General features: G+C 59.1%; 1 protein-coding gene across 1 annotated transcript; it reads left to right on the plus strand.

Moving 5' to 3' along the window:
- Nucleotides 1-677: 677 nt before the first annotated feature.
- LOC117888968 (cytochrome P450 2F2-like) lies at nucleotides 678-15452 on the plus strand. The gene is made up of 5 exons (XM_034792765.1): nucleotides 678-771; nucleotides 10996-11268; nucleotides 12736-12923; nucleotides 13766-13907; nucleotides 14614-15452. The coding sequence occupies exons 1-5, from the start codon at nucleotides 678-680 to the stop codon at nucleotides 14793-14795; spliced, it is 879 nt and encodes a 292-aa protein (XP_034648656.1). The 3' UTR covers nucleotides 14796-15452.
- Nucleotides 15453-15812: the final 360 nt, after the last annotated feature.

A 15812-nucleotide genomic window follows, 5' to 3' on the forward strand; every position in this document is an offset into this window, starting at 1 on the left:
CGTCTGCTTTGTCCTCACGCAGCCCCTCGCCTGCGCCCCTTCCCCGTCCCTCTCGCCTCCTCCGGCAGCAGTGATCCCTGGCCCCCTCGTACCGCTCGGCGGGGTTACGGCCCCGGGGTCTCTCTCCTAATCCTTGGCCCAAACCATCGCATGGCCCGCATGGCCCTCCTGGTAACCGCCAAACCGGTGATACGCAATAGGCGGCCCACAGGCCAAATGTGGCACACCCCGGCTTCCCGGGGGCCCGCCAGCTCCCCTTACAAAACGTGTGTAATTCAATTCAGTCCATGATGCGCTGCCTTAGCAAGCGACTTACCCAGCCTGAAGTTCTGGCGAGAGCGTCACCGCCGCCCCTTTTGTCGTTAGTGACGGAAACGGAGCCACAGACGAATGCGACTGGGCGTAAACGTCGCCCAGTCGGCAGTGGAAACCGAGCTTTTAACCCGAACTGGCCAGCGGGTTTTCTCTGTTCCGTCGGCTCGTCGAGTTGCCAAACGGCCGTATCCGTCCGGAAGGTCGCCACGGTGAATCGAAGTAACTTGGCCGCAGCCTGTCCCCCTGGCAGTGTTGTAAGACGGGACGAAATGGGAAACCTGCAGTCTGTGTATTGCACTTCAAATGTCCTTCTCACCCCAGCAGCGCTTGCAGGGAAAGCCGCAGCTCCCTCTCTTTGGAGAATGCGGGTTCTCGAGCAAAAGAAACGGCCTTTCCTGGCTGCCGAGCTGGGACAGGAGGGCACGCTGGACGTGCGGGGGGAGCTTTTTGCCAGAGGTAAAAACAAAGGTGACACTGAACCGTATGATTCCACGGGAGGTAACTTGAGGGTTGTTTGTCAGCACTGCTTTCCGATTTACAAAACGCCAAACGCCTCTGGCTGTGGACGAATCGAGCGATTGACGGGACACTGCCCAGCCATCGCTGTTTGCTAGAATTTATGAGCTATATTTTAAAACCCCAGAGGATTTGCTTTTATTCGCCATCCGTTTGTCCGTGCCCGAGGGACCTCGCCCTTCTCAAGCACCGAACCTTCGCAAGCCAATTGCCGAAGGGGTCTTTCAATTTCCAGCACTCGGATGTCTTGGCAAAATTCAGAGCGGTGGGTCTTGGTGATAGCATAAGAAGGTCCAGGCCGGGTCAGACCAAAGGTCCATCTAGCCCAGTGTCCAGTGCCACGTGCCACAGAGGGAAGGAACAGAGCAGGGAGTGATCCGTGATCCGTCCCCCGTCGCCCATTCCCAGCTTCTGAGCTTAATATACTGACCAGTTTGGGGATGGTTAAAAGATAGATGGCTAGATTCCGCTCAACGTCCTTCTGCCACCCTGGGTTTTCCACCGGGAACACGATGAAAAACCCAGCGCCCCCATCGCCTGACGGACGTCCGCCTTGCCCTGACCACTCTCAGCGTGCCCCAGCTCGCTGCCGTCCCCTCTCCCGTTGGAGAGTGCCACCCACAGGGGCTAATGTCCGTTTGCAAACTTCATTAGAAGATAGAAACGCTCCTCCCGTTGTCAATCAAGGTCTTTATTTACACGCAGCTGAAATGTTTTTCGTTTTATGTGGTCAGCTACTACCGCCCGCCTCTTGTCCTGACATTCTCCGATGGGCCGGGGGTGGATCAAATGGAGTATCACGGTGAGGCCCTCCTGTGTGGCCTGGGGCCAGTGCTGTGTGTGGTGGGGGGACGGGGAGCCCAGCACATCGTCTTGAGCAAGTCCCCTTCACGTGGCTCCAGAGAGCCGTGGGGGGCGTCTGTCCCTGGATCAGGCTGTGTCCGTTGAAAGGCTCCTGCGGGAGCGGGGAGGGGAGCAACGATGGGGCCGCTGTTCGGAGAGGTGGGGTGACCCCCGGCCGTGTGGCTGTGAGCTCTGATGGGTCCGTCTGTTTTTATGCTGAAGCTGCTGTTATTTATTAGGTGGGGGAGGACGGGAGGCTGCGGCCTTTGGCTTTCCTCGCACTCGGCTCTTGCCTGGCCCGTCCCGGGGCGCTGGGGGGAGGACACAAGCGCGGCTCCCTCCAGCTCCTGACGCTGGGGTGGGGTGGGGAGAAATGGCTGGATCCAACCCGGTTTATAATTCACACCCTGTGAAATTTCTTCTTTAAAAGAAAAATCCCTCCGACTTCAGGCTGTGAAAATGTGACTCGTTCATAAAGTATTAATGTTTTCCACCTCCGGCCTCCTGGCATCTTATTGCTGCTGACCAGGGGCCCGGCCGCGGTCCGCTTCTGCTCGGCGCTCAGCGCTGTACGTAGTCCTCACCGCAAGGAGCTGACGGGCCAGGCCGCAGGGCGGCCGAGCTGGGTCTGGGGAAGCAGAGACAGCCAGGGCCTCGCCCGTGATGCCACAGCCCGGGAGTCAGAGCTGGGAATTTCATCTCCTGAGGCTGGGCTGCCACCTTTTAATATTTGCAAAGCTACGGTGCGCCCGGAGCTGGCCAGGTGGAGCCGAGCGGCCGTCCGCCCATCTCACAGGCAGGGGGGCTGGCCCCGGCCCTGTGGCCTTCCCAGGGGAACACGGGTGTGAACGCTCCCGGGCTGGCGGGGGGGGGGGGGGGTGACTCTTCCCTGCGGGGCTGGGCCCAGGGTCCCCTGGAGGGGGCTTCTTGCCTCTGGTGGCAGCATGTTCCAAAGTTCCCGGCCGGTTTGAATCCCAGCTCCCCCCAGCCTTCGCATCCACCCCGTGTCCAAGCTCTGGTTCCCCGCAGCACGTGCTTAACGCCAGCGGAGTTCAAGGGAGCTGAGCGTTGATGGGGACCCCGGGGAGCTGCAGCCAGCCCTGGCTCGGCGCTGGGTGGGGCCAGGGGCCGCAGCTTCTCTTTCCGAGTAGGGCGTAAAGCCAAGGCCGCAGCAGCTGGGGGCTGCAGGAGGCCGACCTGGCTGGGGATTGCTCGGGCCCTGCACCCTGCTCCTTGGGGAGCAGATTCCTCCCCCCGGGCTCCTCCCAACACTGGAGCCGCTGGGGTTGAACACCTGCCTCTTGCCACACGAGGGCATCCTTCAGTGGGCCGGGGGGGGGGGGGCTAGTGACTCCCTGAGCTGGGGTCCCTGGGGTCTCACGCCCCTGTTCCCAGTGCCCTTCCCACGGGCCACAGGGCCAGCACCCTTTTCCAGGCTCCCACTGCCCATATTTTGGCCCCGCTTTGCCGGTGTTCTCCCTATGGTTTTAATGCCAGCGGGGGGATCATTAATCTGCCTCCCCTGATCTCAGATCCTGCTGCCCCTCAGCACCCCCCCCCCCCCGGCCGCTTGCTGGTTTGAGGTCCGGGGCTGGCACCTGCTCCCCTTGGTCGGCCCCCCCCACGCCTCTGGCTTTCCGGGGCCGCCTTGGGCCTGAAGCTGGCTGCGTGGGCCACTCAGCGGGAAAGGACTGTGGCCATCCTTCCCCCAGGCCAGGACCCGGGGGCTGCCCCACGGAGTGGGAGGCCGTCCCCATGGGGCTGCTTGGCTCACGGAGCAGGGGAGACGGAGGCCTGCCAAAGCGCCGCTAGAATGGGAACTAGCCCCTTGTGGGTGTCTGGGAGCCGGGGGTCAGGCCTGGGCAGAGCGCAGGGGAGGGGGGGCTGGTGCCTGATCTGATTTCAGGCTCTGCCTCAGTTTCCCCATCTGCTAAGGGATAATGCTCCGGTCCCTCTGGGACGTGCTCTGAGGAGGCGTGGTGGCGTTAGTCCCCCTCTTGCACAAACAGGGCCCGGGCGCTGCAAGGGGAAAAGAAACGTTTCAACGGGATTCCAAGGAAGGGCGAGTCTGGGGAACTCACTGCCACATGATCTGACCTGCCTGAGCGCTCAGGAGGGTTCCCACAGGGAGCGGAGAAGAACGTCACATGTCAACCTTGCTCTGGTCAGGCTGCACGGGCTGGGGTGGGGGGGTGTGGGGCACGTTCTCCCCTCATGGCACCTTTTCCTGCAGCGGGGTTAGCTCGGGCCTTGGGGGTGGGGGCCATGTCCTGCAGCCGGGCCATGTTTTTACAGGATCAGCCCCTTCTCTTCCCCCCCCCCCCCCCGCCCGTCCCTTTCCCACAAGAGCAGAGGGTTCCCCTGGCTCCATCTGCCCCGGCAGCTCTGTGGCTGGGGGTTGCAGGTCGGGACTGAGCGGCCCTGTTCTGCTCTGCACGGCTGCCCCCTCCCCAGCAGTGACTGCAGTTTGCCGGCGCTCTGGGCAGCGGCCAGCAGGGGGGGCTCCTGCCTGAAAAGCCCCCCCGGAGGAGGCGGCTGGGGTGGGCGAGGGGGGAGTGCCCCGAGGGGCTGCGGCTGCTCCAGCTTCCCCCCACCTGCCGGCTGTCTTCCAGGAAGCGGGATCATGGCGACGCTGGGTGGAGCCGGCCCTGGGATTTTCCTCCCCTCCTAACCCGGCCTCTGCTCAAACCACTGTCGATTTCTCAGCCCCTTTGGGTGACAGCCCGCTAGGGGTGGCTCCGTGCTAGCCTAGGGGCTGGCTTCCTACGGCTGATTTTACCTGCTCCAGCCGGCCCGGCTCCAAACAGCCGGCCCCTGTGTGGACGCTCCTGTGCCCCTTGTAAAAGGCTGCGGGATTGAACGAAGGCTGCTTGGATTCGGGGTCAGAGCGTCCCCCTGGAGGTTTCAGGTGGTTGAAATTCGCTTTTCTTCCTTCGGATTCGCTGTGTGTGTGCCCGGTAGGAGCACTCGCCCCGTGACAGGTGTTTGACTGGGGGGGGGGACTCGAGTGGGGGGCAGAGCCGCCCCCGCACAGGGACTCTGTCTTCCCAGTGCTTGTGAATTAACCTTTCTAAAGGCGACGGCCACCCCTGCCCCCCAGCTCCAGGGGAAGCCGGCTCCTCAGGCCTTTCGCTGCCCAACGAGAGGTCTGCGCGGGTGCTGGAGACCCTGGGGGGCTGTGCTGGGCTGCGTTGTTCCCCCCCAAAACCTCGCCGCTGCTGTGACCCACCCCAGAGGTGGCTGCATTTCGGCCCGAGGACAGGTGGCTCTGGGGCATAGGAGAGACCCCTGGGCGGGGTGTGCTGGTGGGTGCGTAAGGTCCCCGGAGAAGGAATCTCCCAGTGGGGTCGCTGGTGCGAATTAACGCCCCAGCCTGGGGGCCGCACTTCCCAGCGCAGGGACAGGGACACAGTAGAGGGAAAGGATGTGGCCAAGGTCACAGCTTGAGTCGGCCGCAGAGGTAGGAACGGGGGTGGGGCTGGGAGCCAGGACTCCTGGGTTCTGTCCCTGGCTCGGGGAGGGGAGGAGAGGGGGGGCCGGTTAGAGCAGGTGGGGCTGGGAGCCAGGACGCGTGGGTTCTCTCCCGGCTCTGGGCTGCTCAGGACGCCTGGGTTCTCTCCTGGCTCTGGGCTGCTCAGGACGCCTGGGTTTGCCAGAGGCCTGCGCTCCTGCCCGCCCCAGCTCTGCCCTGGCTTTGGCCTTAGATCACCCCTGGGCTGGCTGCGAGCCGGGGGAGAGACATGCTGCTGGCGGAGGCCCAGCCTGCCCCACCTGCCTCACGTGAGACAGCAACTCTCCAGCCCTGCGGGTGGGGGGCGGGGTCTTTAAAAGGGCAATGGCCGGGGGGGGCCCTCACCTGGCTCTGAGATGCAGCCAGCTCTGGGGGGAGGCAGCCCCCCAGCAGAGGTGCCAGGTGCAGGGCAGGAAGGGAAGGGTTTGGCCCAGACCCGGAAGGTGAACCCCCCTTCCCCCCCCCCCCGTGCTCGCGGTGAAAGGTCCTGGGGTCTCTGGTTTTACATGTCACCTGTGTGTAGCGCTGCGCTGGGGTTTGGGGCTGTCCGTGCCCCCTAGGCCCTGCAACCCGGCCCCCCACTGAGCCCCGCCCCCTGCAGCCTGGTGTCCCCCCACTGAGCCCCCCCCCCCCCCCCTGCAGCCTGGTGCCCCCTAGTGCCCATTGGGGGGGGTGGGTGCTGAATTCTCATGGGGAAATCCCATCTCCCACAGGGCTGTTTCCAGGGGTGACCCTGTGGGGGAAGGGGCTGTGTGTGTGTTGGGGGAGTGGGAAGGCTGCCNCCCCCCCGCAGCCCAGTCCCCTGGAGCCTAGTGTCCCTCCATCCCAATCCCCACCCCAGCCCTGCAGCCCGGTGTCCCCCCACTGAACACCCCCACCCGCTGCAACCCGGCCGCCTGCAGCCTGGTGTCCCCCCACCGAGCCCCCCCAGCCCCCTGCAGCCTGGTGTCCCCCCCACCCCAATCCCCACCCTACCCTCTGCAGCCCGGTGTCCCCCCACTGAGCCCCTCCCCTGCCCCCTGCAGCCTGGTGCCCCCTAGTGCCCATTGGGGGGGGTGGGTGCTGAATTCTCATGGGGAAATCCCATCTCCCACAGGGCTGTTTCCAGGGGTGACCCTGTGGGGGAAGGGGCTGTGTGTGTGTTGGGGGAGTGGGAAGGCTGCCTGTGGGGGGGAAGCTGTTGGGGTCCCAGCTGTGGGGCTGTTTACCCCAGTCTCTGGCCTGTTGGCCTTCCAGGAAAATCCCCTTGGGGGAGGGGAATCCGAGCCCCCTGCGGTGGGCAAGGGACCCCCTGCCCCCTGACTGCCCCCAGCCTGGAGCCGGGGGGAGGGAGGCTGGGCCTATCCGATCCCTGTTTACCAGGAGACCTACAATCCCCCCCACACACACACACTGCGCCTTCCTGGAACTCTGGGGTGGGGGGAGGTGGGGAGTGGGAGCGAATCCATGGGGCAGGCAGTGGGGCGGGAAGGAGGCAACTGCACTGTGGCTGGGGGCCTTTCTCCAGCGCCTAGGAGATCTCAGGGCCCAGCAGCACCGCTGAGATGCAGCCACTTCTGGGGTGGGGCGCGAGGGAGCTGGTTATACGGGGACCCCTGGCCCGGTGCTGAGATGCAGCTGCCTCTGGGGTGGGGCACAAGTTCATATTAAGTGAATCATGTCCCTGGATCTGTTCTATCCTTGGGGGGCAGCAGGTTTAGGAAGAAATCACGGGAGACACAGAGAGCTGCAAACCTGGGAGCCGCCATTTATTCCCACGCTCAGGACTAACCAACAGCCAGCCCAAACTGGCTGGCCTATCCCCTAATAATCTAACTCGGTTGCCACAGCAACGCAGGATTCTATTACCGCGACAACCAAACACACAACATGTCCCTCCCCCCTTAATAAGAGTGTGCCCTAAATGAAACAAACACTAAACTAGAGAAGGAGGTAGACTGCCTCCGTTCCCGGCTACACCCCGGGGATTATTTTGCCCCGTAACCGTGGGTTCGCCCTAGCTAAAGACCCAGCCGACAAGGAGGTCTGCTGTCTCTAGGTGGATTACGGCGAACTTCTGGTGTTGCACCCGAAAGTACCATGGGCGCGGGCCTGACAATGGGCTGAGGGTTCGTAGGGCGAAGGGGTGAGGATGGGGTATCAGCTCGTGCCGGGCAGGGGGTCTCTCTGCCGCTGGCAGTAATGGAGGGGAAAAGTCAGGAAGAGGGGACTCTCGATTCGGTGTCTCGCCGGAGGTGGTGAAATCAGGCAACTCAACTGAAGATGTGTCCTGAGGACTGGTGTGACCTGGCCTCAGCTGATCTACACGTCGCCGCCAGGTGAGGTCCTCTGCAGTCCGGACTGTGTAGGAAACGGCTCCCGTCTGAGCGATGACAGTGGCAGGGACCCATTTAGCTCCAGAAGTATAATTCTGAGCCAAAACCGGCTGTCCCGGGTGTAACAATGCGGTTCTGGTGGGACTCAACAGAGAGTGCCAATTCAGGACTAATTGCTAAAACAGGGCAGTTACAGCCAAAGGCTGGGTTTTTCCACCTCTAAGGCAAACCAAACCAGCCAGACAAAGAGGACTTCGGTCTCACCCCACTGGCTAACCGCAAGTCTCACAAGCAATTCCCTTAGACACTCCATGTTCCCTGTATCACCACCAGTGCCACTCATTATGGGGACGAATGGTTATGAAAACCAATCCCCCAGTAAAAGAAAAAAGGTTCTCCTGATCCCAAAGGACCAAGCCCCAGACCCAGGTCAATATACAAATCAGATCTTACCCACAAATCACGCTGTTGCCAATCCCTTAGAATCTAAAATCTAAAGGTTTATTCATAAAAGGAAAAAGATAGAGATGAGAGCTAGAATTGGATAAATGGAATCAATTACATACAGTAATGGCAAAGTTCTTGGTTCAGGCTTGTAGCAGTGATGAAATAAACTGCAGGTTCAAATCAAGTCTCTGGAACATCCCCAGCTGGGATGGGTCATTCAGTCCTTTNAAATGGAGTCAGGGGGGATCAGGAGGCAGCTGGTGGTACCCCAGAAGTATCGCCGCCAGCTGCTGTGCCGGGCCCATGACATTCCTCTCTCAGGGCACCAGGGAACCTGGCGTACCCAGCAGAGGCTGCTACGGAGCTTTTACTGGCCTGGGGTCTTTGTTACTGTCCAACAGTACTGCGGATCCTGTGACCCCTGTCAGAGGGGGAGGAAGGCCTGGGACAAGGGGAAAACAGCTTTAGGACCCTTGCCCAGCATAAAGGATCCTTTCCGGAGGGTGGCCAAGGTTAAAAGGGCGGCTCTAAACCAAGAGAGCCCGAAGCACAGACCTCCAGACTGGAGCGCTGGGAGAAGACCCCAGCCCAGTTGGAACCCCAGAGGTATGGGGGTGGGAAAAGGGCACAGGCCGCATAAACCTCCCCACATGCGAACGGCGAGTGCCATCAAGCACCCCCGACCTAAGGGGGGGCGTGAAACTGGAGGGGCCTGGTGTAATTCTCACCAAGGAATGGGAGGGATGCGGGGGCATCCATGGGAACGGGGGTAGGTTCGAACTTCCCCGGGTCACTGGCTAAAGTGACCCTGCTCAGTTCGGTCTCGAAGGGGGGAGATGTGACGAACTGGGACTGTTCTTACTGTGGTCTGTGAATGCTGACAGGGGAGTGTGGCTGGGATAGTCTGCATTGGGGGATGGGAGTCTGCCCAAAGGCGAATGCCTGAGCGTGTAACATGAGAACCCAGGAAGGGGTTAGAGGCCAGGTGACACCTTGGCCCGGGAAACTGAACAAAGGCTGTGGGAAGGGTCGCTGAAGGCAGAGTGTTGGAAGCGGGCTGGAGAGATGGCTGGGAGGCAGAGATGGCTCTGACCCCCCAAAGGGGGGTGGGCTGGGATGCCCTGGGACCCCAAGCTGGACCTAACTGAGGGGGGGGCCCCGTTGTCTGTGCCTGCAAGACCTGTCTTGGACTGTATTCCTGTCATCCAAATAAACCTTCTGCTTTACTGGCTGGCTGAGAGTCATGGTGAATCGCAGGAAGCCGGGGGTGCAGGGCCCTGAGTTCCCCGATACTCCGTGACAAACGGCCATACCGGGTCAGACCAAAGGTCCATCCAGCCCAGTATCCCGTCTACCGACAGTGGCCAATGCCAGGTGCCCCAGAGGGAGTGAACCTAACAGGTAATGATCAAGTGATCTCTCTCCTGCCATCCATCTCCACCCTCTGACAAACAGAGGCTAGGGACACTGTTCCTTACCCATCCTGGCTAATAGCCATTAATGGACTTAACCTCCATGAATTTATCCAGTTCTCTTTTAAACCATGTTATAGTCTTAGCGTTCACAACCTCCTCAGGCAAGGAGTTCCACAGGTTGACTGTGCGCCGTGTGAAGAAGAACTTCCTTTGATTTGTTTTAAACCTGCTGCCCATTAATTTCATTTGGTGGCCCCTAGTTCTTATATTATGGGAACAAGTAAATAACTTTTCCTTATCCACTTTCTCCACATTACTCATGTTTTTATAGACCTCTAACATATCCCCCCTTAGTCTCCTCTTTTCCAGGCTGAAAACTCCTAGCCTCTTTAATCTCTCCTCATATGGGACCCATTCTAAACCCCTAATCATTTTTGTTGCCCTTCTCTGAACCTTTTCCAGTGCCAGTATATCTTTTTTGAGATGAGGAGACCACACCTGTACACAGTATTCGAGATTTATGGATTTATAGAAGGGCAATAAGATATTCTCCGTCTTATTCTCTATTCCCTTTTTAATGATTCCTAACATCCTGTTTGCTTTTTTGACCGCCGCTGCACACTGCGTGGACGTCTTCAGAGAACTATCCACAATGACTCCAAGATCTTTCCTGATTCGTTGTAGCTAAATTAGCCCCCATCATATTGTATGTACAGTTGGGATTATTTTTCCCAATGTGCATTACTTTACATTTATCCACATTACATTTCATTTGCCATTTTGTTGCCCCATCACTTAGTTTTGTGAGATATTTTTGAAGTTCTTCACAGTCTGCTTTGGTCTTAACTATCTTGAGCAGTTTAGTATCGTCTGCAAACTTTGCCACCTCACTGTTTACCCCTTTCTCCAGATCATTTATGAACAAGTTGACTAGGATTGGTCCGAGGACTGACCATTGGGAAACACCACTAGTTACCCCTCTCCATTCTGAAATTTACCATAGATTCCTACCCTTTGTTCCCTTTCTTTTAACCCAGTTCTCAATCCATGAAAGGATCTTCTCTCTTATCCCATGACAGCTTAATTTACGTGAGCGCTTTCGGTGAGGGACCTTGTCAAAGGCTTTCTGGAATCACGTTCTCACAGCCCTGCCCTCGATGCGGGCAGCATTGCCAGAGAATCGCGGTTTGAGGTGTCCCTGGGAGCTCTTTGCAAACATTCACGGCTTAGTTCGCGTGACGCACCACCCTGGGAGGCAGGACAGCTTAGAGTGGGGGAAACTGAGGCATGGACGGGACGGGGAAGTGACTTGCCCAAGGTCACTCAGCAGGTCAGGAATAGAACCCAGGAGTCCTGACTCTGTCCCCCTCCACCATTAGACCCCACTCCCCTCCAGGGCTGGAGATAGAACCCAGGAGTCCCAAAGACCAGCTCTGTGCTCTAATCACTAGACCCCAGTCCTTTCCCCCGGCCCCCGTGCTAACGAGAAGTGCATGCTGCCTCTGCTGAATATAGCACAGGTCCTGAAAGTCCAGCATTACGGGGCCCCTGGCTGTTCAGAGAGGCTGTCACCAGCCGTGGGCTTTGAACCGGGGAGATGTGGGGCTAACAGCGTCCGGCTCGGCTCCTTGAGCTAAAGGATTAGCCCCCTCGCCCGGCAGCAGCAGTAGACCCAGAAACTGCATCCGTGGAGCCACCACTAAGGGGAGATGGTGGGAGATACCGAGTGCTGCGGGTTCGAATTCTGGGTGCCTCCCCTTGCAGGAAAACCAGGACCCGCTGAGCTACTTCCACATGGAGACCCTGGTGATGACCACGCACAACCTGTTCTTCGTGGGCACGGAGACCGTCAGCACCACCCTGCGCTACGGCTTCCTGCTCCTCATGAAGTACCCGGAGATCCAGGGTGAGCCACGGGCGTGGATGGTTCCCCCCTTGTGCACAGGGGGAACTGGGCAGGGGGCAGGGTCGAGTGACTGTCCAAAGGGCACACAGGGAGTCTGTGTCCGAGTTGGGAACTGAAGCCAGGTCTCCATTCCACGGCAGTCAGGGGTGACTCCGGATTGGCCCCAAGCGGGCTGAGATCAGAATCCGGCCCTGCCCCCACTGCAGTCAGGGGTGACTCTGGATTGACCCTGGGGAGCTGAGTGTGACGGGTTGGATCACAGAAACCCCCTTGGGAGCTGCCAACTGATGTGCCAAGACTACTTCTGCCCCTGCTTTCCCTGCCAGCTCGGGACCCTAGCACCCTGTCTTGTTTGGCCAGACATGCCCATCCAACACAGACCCAGGGTCTGAACCAAGTGCCCCAAAGCTGCAGACTTGATTGAAAGCAGCTCACAGAAGTGTTCCTGTCTTTAACATGCAGATGCCCAACTCCCAGTAGGGTCTAAACCCAAATAAATCCGTTTTACCCGGTATAACGCTTATACAGGGCAAACTCATAAATTGTTCGCCCTCTATAACACTGATAGAGAGATATGCACAGTTGTTTGCTCCCCCAGGTATAATACATACTCTGGGTTAATTAATAAGTAAAAAGTGATTTTATTAAATACAGAAAGTAGGATTTAAGTGGTTCCAAGTAGTAACAGACAGAACAAAGTGAATTACCAAGTAAAATAAAAACCTCACCAGTTCCAATAAGCTTTCTTTTACAGACTAGTCTCCTGCTAGTCTGGGTCCAGCGATCACTCACACCCCTGTAGTTACTGTCCTTTGTTCCAGTTTCTTTCAGACACTGAGGGGTCTCCCAGGGGTCTGCTTCTCTTGCGGGTGGAGACCCCCTCCTCATTCCTATGCAAAGTCCAGCTCCAAGATGGAGTTTTGGAGTCACATGGGGAAGTCACATGTCCATGAGTGACTCAGTTTTTACCAGCCAAGCCACATTCCTGGGAAAGCCCCGATGTGGACTGGCATCTTCGAGTTGATTGTTGGCTTAAGTGGTTCTTGACTGGGCATTTAATTTGCACATTTCTTTCTCCGTAGAAATCAATCAAGTATACAGCCAATATTCCTAACTTCGAGGACAAAAACGATACATGCCTACAATCAGGAGGAATGTATTCAATAGATCATAACCTGTACAGAGAGATGTTACATGGCATGTGTAGCATAAAACAGATTCTAGTTATGTCATAGAGACATTCATCAGCATATTCCATAAAGCCTTATGGGGGGTCGCATCACACTGAGATCGGGATCCAAGCCACTGTCAGTATTTTAAAAGGGCAGGTGTAGAACTCGCCAGCCAGGTCTCAGAGGTCACCAGCTCCAGACCGAGCGTGTCCCTGCTGCCTGCGTGACCAGCCGAGATGTCAGGCTGCCCCGTCCCCCCCAGAAACCGCTTCCCACCCCGCTTGTTTCCCCCCAGCCAAAGTCCACGCTGAGATCGACCAGGTGATCGGGCGGCACCGCAGCCCATCGGTAGAGGACCGGAGCCGCATGCCCTACACCGACGCCGTGATCCACGAGGTGCAGCGCTTTGGCGACGTGGTCCCCATGGGGCTCCCACACGCGGTGACCCGGGACACCCACTTTAGGGGTTTCCTGCTTCCAGAGGTAACGGGATTTCCCTCCTCCCCGTGTTCGAGCAAGAAAACACGTCTCTCCCCCCTGGGCTGGAATCTCCCCCTTGTCAGCTTCCAAAGGGTGTTCGGAGAGGGACAGACGGCTGGAACCATGGCTGGCTAGACTGGCAAATGGGTTGGATGGATGGACGGACGGGTGGCTGAGTGGGTGGCCAGAGAGAGGGGCGTGAGTTGGGATGGAGAGATAGGATGGGTGGATAGATGGATGGGTAGATAGACAAGTAGGTGGAGGGATGGAAAGATAGATGGTTGGAAAGGCTGAGGGACGTGTCAGTAGATGGGTAGACAGACGAAAGATGGACAGATGGATGGATGGACGGGGTGGAAGGACAGAAAATGATCCAGATGGCTAGAGGGTGGATCGTTGGATAAGTGGACAGACAGACTGAGGAGGACGGATGGATAGACAAGACGGACGGATGGCGGCACCGGTGCCAGACAGAAGAACGAGTCAATGGATGGGCAGACAGACAGATGTGTGGATAGACGGGTGAGTGGGTGGAGAAGCCAGGTGGATGTAGAATCACAGAACCAGAGGGCTGGGACAATTTGCAAGGGACAGTTTTTCTAAGTCCCCACCCAAGACAGACTCTATCCAGCCGTGCCTGGGCAGAGATGGATGGACGGTCAAGATAGCGTTGGTGGATAGACAGAAAGACAGATGGATGGATTAAAAGCTAGATGGACATCAAGATGGATGGATAAGCAGGAGATGGATGGATAGGTAGGCAGACAGACGGACGGAGGGATAGCTGGATGGACGGAGAGATCCCTTGGATACGTGCACTGGAGCTGTGTGTTTCCCCTGCCCAGGGCACCAATGTGCTCCCGCTGCTGTTCTCTGTCCACAACGACCCCGCCCAGTTCAAAGACCCGGCCACATTCGACCCGGCCCATTTCCTGGACCCGAGCGGAGGCTTCCGGAAGCATGATGCCTTCATGGCCTTCTCCGCAGGTACGTGTGGCCTGCCCGGGCCGGGGCCGCGGAGCGGGAGGGGGACAGGTTGAGTCTCTCCTAACGCGTCTACTCCAGCACCAGCCTCGGAGGATGCGACTGCCTGGACCAGCCCCGACCTCAGATGGAGTAACTCAGCCTGGCTCCACGGCCTGGGGGTCACGGCGAGGAGGGATCAGTTCCCTCTGTGTCACTGTGGGGCAGAAATGACCCCCTGAGAGTCCAGGGCCCTCCCCAGTGGTAGGCTGGCCAGGCCCGGCCCCAGGCCCGGCCACTGAGCCACGGCAGAGCACCGGAACGGCCGGAGGGGCCTCCTGGGGGTGGAGCGTGGGTGGGGCCATGCCAGGCTGTTTGGAGAGGCACAGCCTCCCTCAGCCTATGATCCCACTGCCCATGGCGCTGGGGCTATTCTGTGCCCCCTGGGACCCGTAGGGGCAGACTGGGGTCGTGGCCGGAGCGCACTGCGCTGTGAGAATTCTCTGCCCCCACAGGGCCCATAAAGGGGATGGTGCATGAGGTAGAGCAACCCCAAGGCTGCTGTAACTGACCCTGGGGGCCGGTCCCCAGAATACAGGGAACATGAAAGGGTCTTAAAGGCGCCTGAGCCCCAAGTGCAGGGGGAGGGTAACCGAGACGTGGGGCGCGATGGATCCTGAAACGCCTCTGACCCCCGCGCCCGTCCCGTCCCTGTGTTCCTTTCCCCCAGGGAAGCGGGTGTGCCTGGGCGAGGCCATGGCCCGCATGGAGCTCTTCCTCTTGTTCACCACCGTCCTGCAGCGCTTCACCCTCACGCCCCTCGTCCGCCCGGAGGACATCGACATCTCGCCCCTGATGAGCGGCCTGGGGAACATGCCGCACCCCTACGAGTTCCGGGCCGTCCCTCGCTGAGCGAGCCGCCGCCCCATCCCGCCTCCGCTGCCCCTTTCACGGCCTCGTGCCCTGCAGCCTTTGCACGCCGGAGACGAGTCCGCAGGCCTGGTCGCTGGCAGCGTCTCCGGCTCCGGAGATTTTACGGTGCCGCCTGGCCGTCTCCTCTCTTTTTAAAGTCCCCAGCTCCAGATTCGTGAGCTTAGTTCAAGTTTTCATTACAATCAAACGCAAATAAAAATTGTCCAGCTCTGGGGGTGACAGAGAACAGTTTAGAAACTTGATTCGAGTAAAGAAACCAGAAGCAAATCAAACGAACCCAAATCCCAGCCAATCCCGCCGATCTACCCCGAGGGCGTCCCGTGGTGGCCCATATCGAGCCCCTCTTTGACCGGCTGCTGCTTTTCTGGTCGGACCGACGCAATCCCCACGAGGTGAAGCTGGCCTACACCACGAGGTCCGTGCCCCCCGGCTGGGGGGAGCTGGGAACGGGGGGGCGGGGACTGGCTCCCACCATCCAGGGCAGGCCTGTGCTTTTGGGGGGGAGGGCAGAGCTGTGGCTGATTTGCACACAATTTGCATACCTCCAATGTTCGTCCAATCCCTGCGTCTGATGGATCGGGCCCTGGACTAAAGGTGAGAGTGGGGTGGAGGGGAGGCTGGGAGCCCGGACGCCTGGGTTCTATCCCAGCTCTGGGAGGAGAGTGGTTAGAGCAAGGGGGCTGGGAGCCAGGACTCCTGGGTTCTTTTCCTGACTCTGGGAGGGGAGTGGGGTCTGATGGTTAGAGCAGGGGGGCTGGGAGCCAGGACTCCTGGGTTCTATCCCTGGCTCTGGGAGGGGAGTGGGGTCTAGTGGTTAGAACAGGGGGGCTGGGGGTCAGGACTCCTGGGTTCTGTCCCTAGGGGCTGGATTGCTCGGGGACCTGGCTGCTCCCGGCTGCTGGAGGCAGCACGTTATGGGGGGGTGGCCCCGGGCTGCAGCTGCTGACGGGGACGGGGTGAGACGCTGTAAGTGACCACGAGGTGTCAGTGTTGCGC

Source organism: Trachemys scripta, chromosome 16 (assembly GCF_013100865.1).
Source record: "Trachemys scripta elegans isolate TJP31775 chromosome 16, CAS_Tse_1.0, whole genome shotgun sequence".
Taxonomy (NCBI): domain Eukaryota; kingdom Metazoa; phylum Chordata; order Testudines; family Emydidae; genus Trachemys; species Trachemys scripta.

What these genes read in the sequence shown, in the direction of transcription:
- LOC117888968 (XM_034792765.1), top strand. Translation starts at nt 678, where the DNA reads ATGCGGGTTCTCGAGCAAAAGAAACGGCCTTTCCTGGCTGCCGAGCTG. An exon ending in GGGGGAGCTTTTTGCCAGAG is followed by an intron (nt 772 to 10,995) that starts GTAAAAACAAAG and finishes CGGCTCCTTGAG; the next exon opens with CTAAAGGATTAGCCCCCTCG. An exon ending in CTTCATGGCCTTCTCCGCAG is followed by an intron (nt 13,908 to 14,613) that starts GTACGTGTGGCC and finishes CCTTTCCCCCAG; the next exon opens with GGAAGCGGGTGTGCCTGGGC.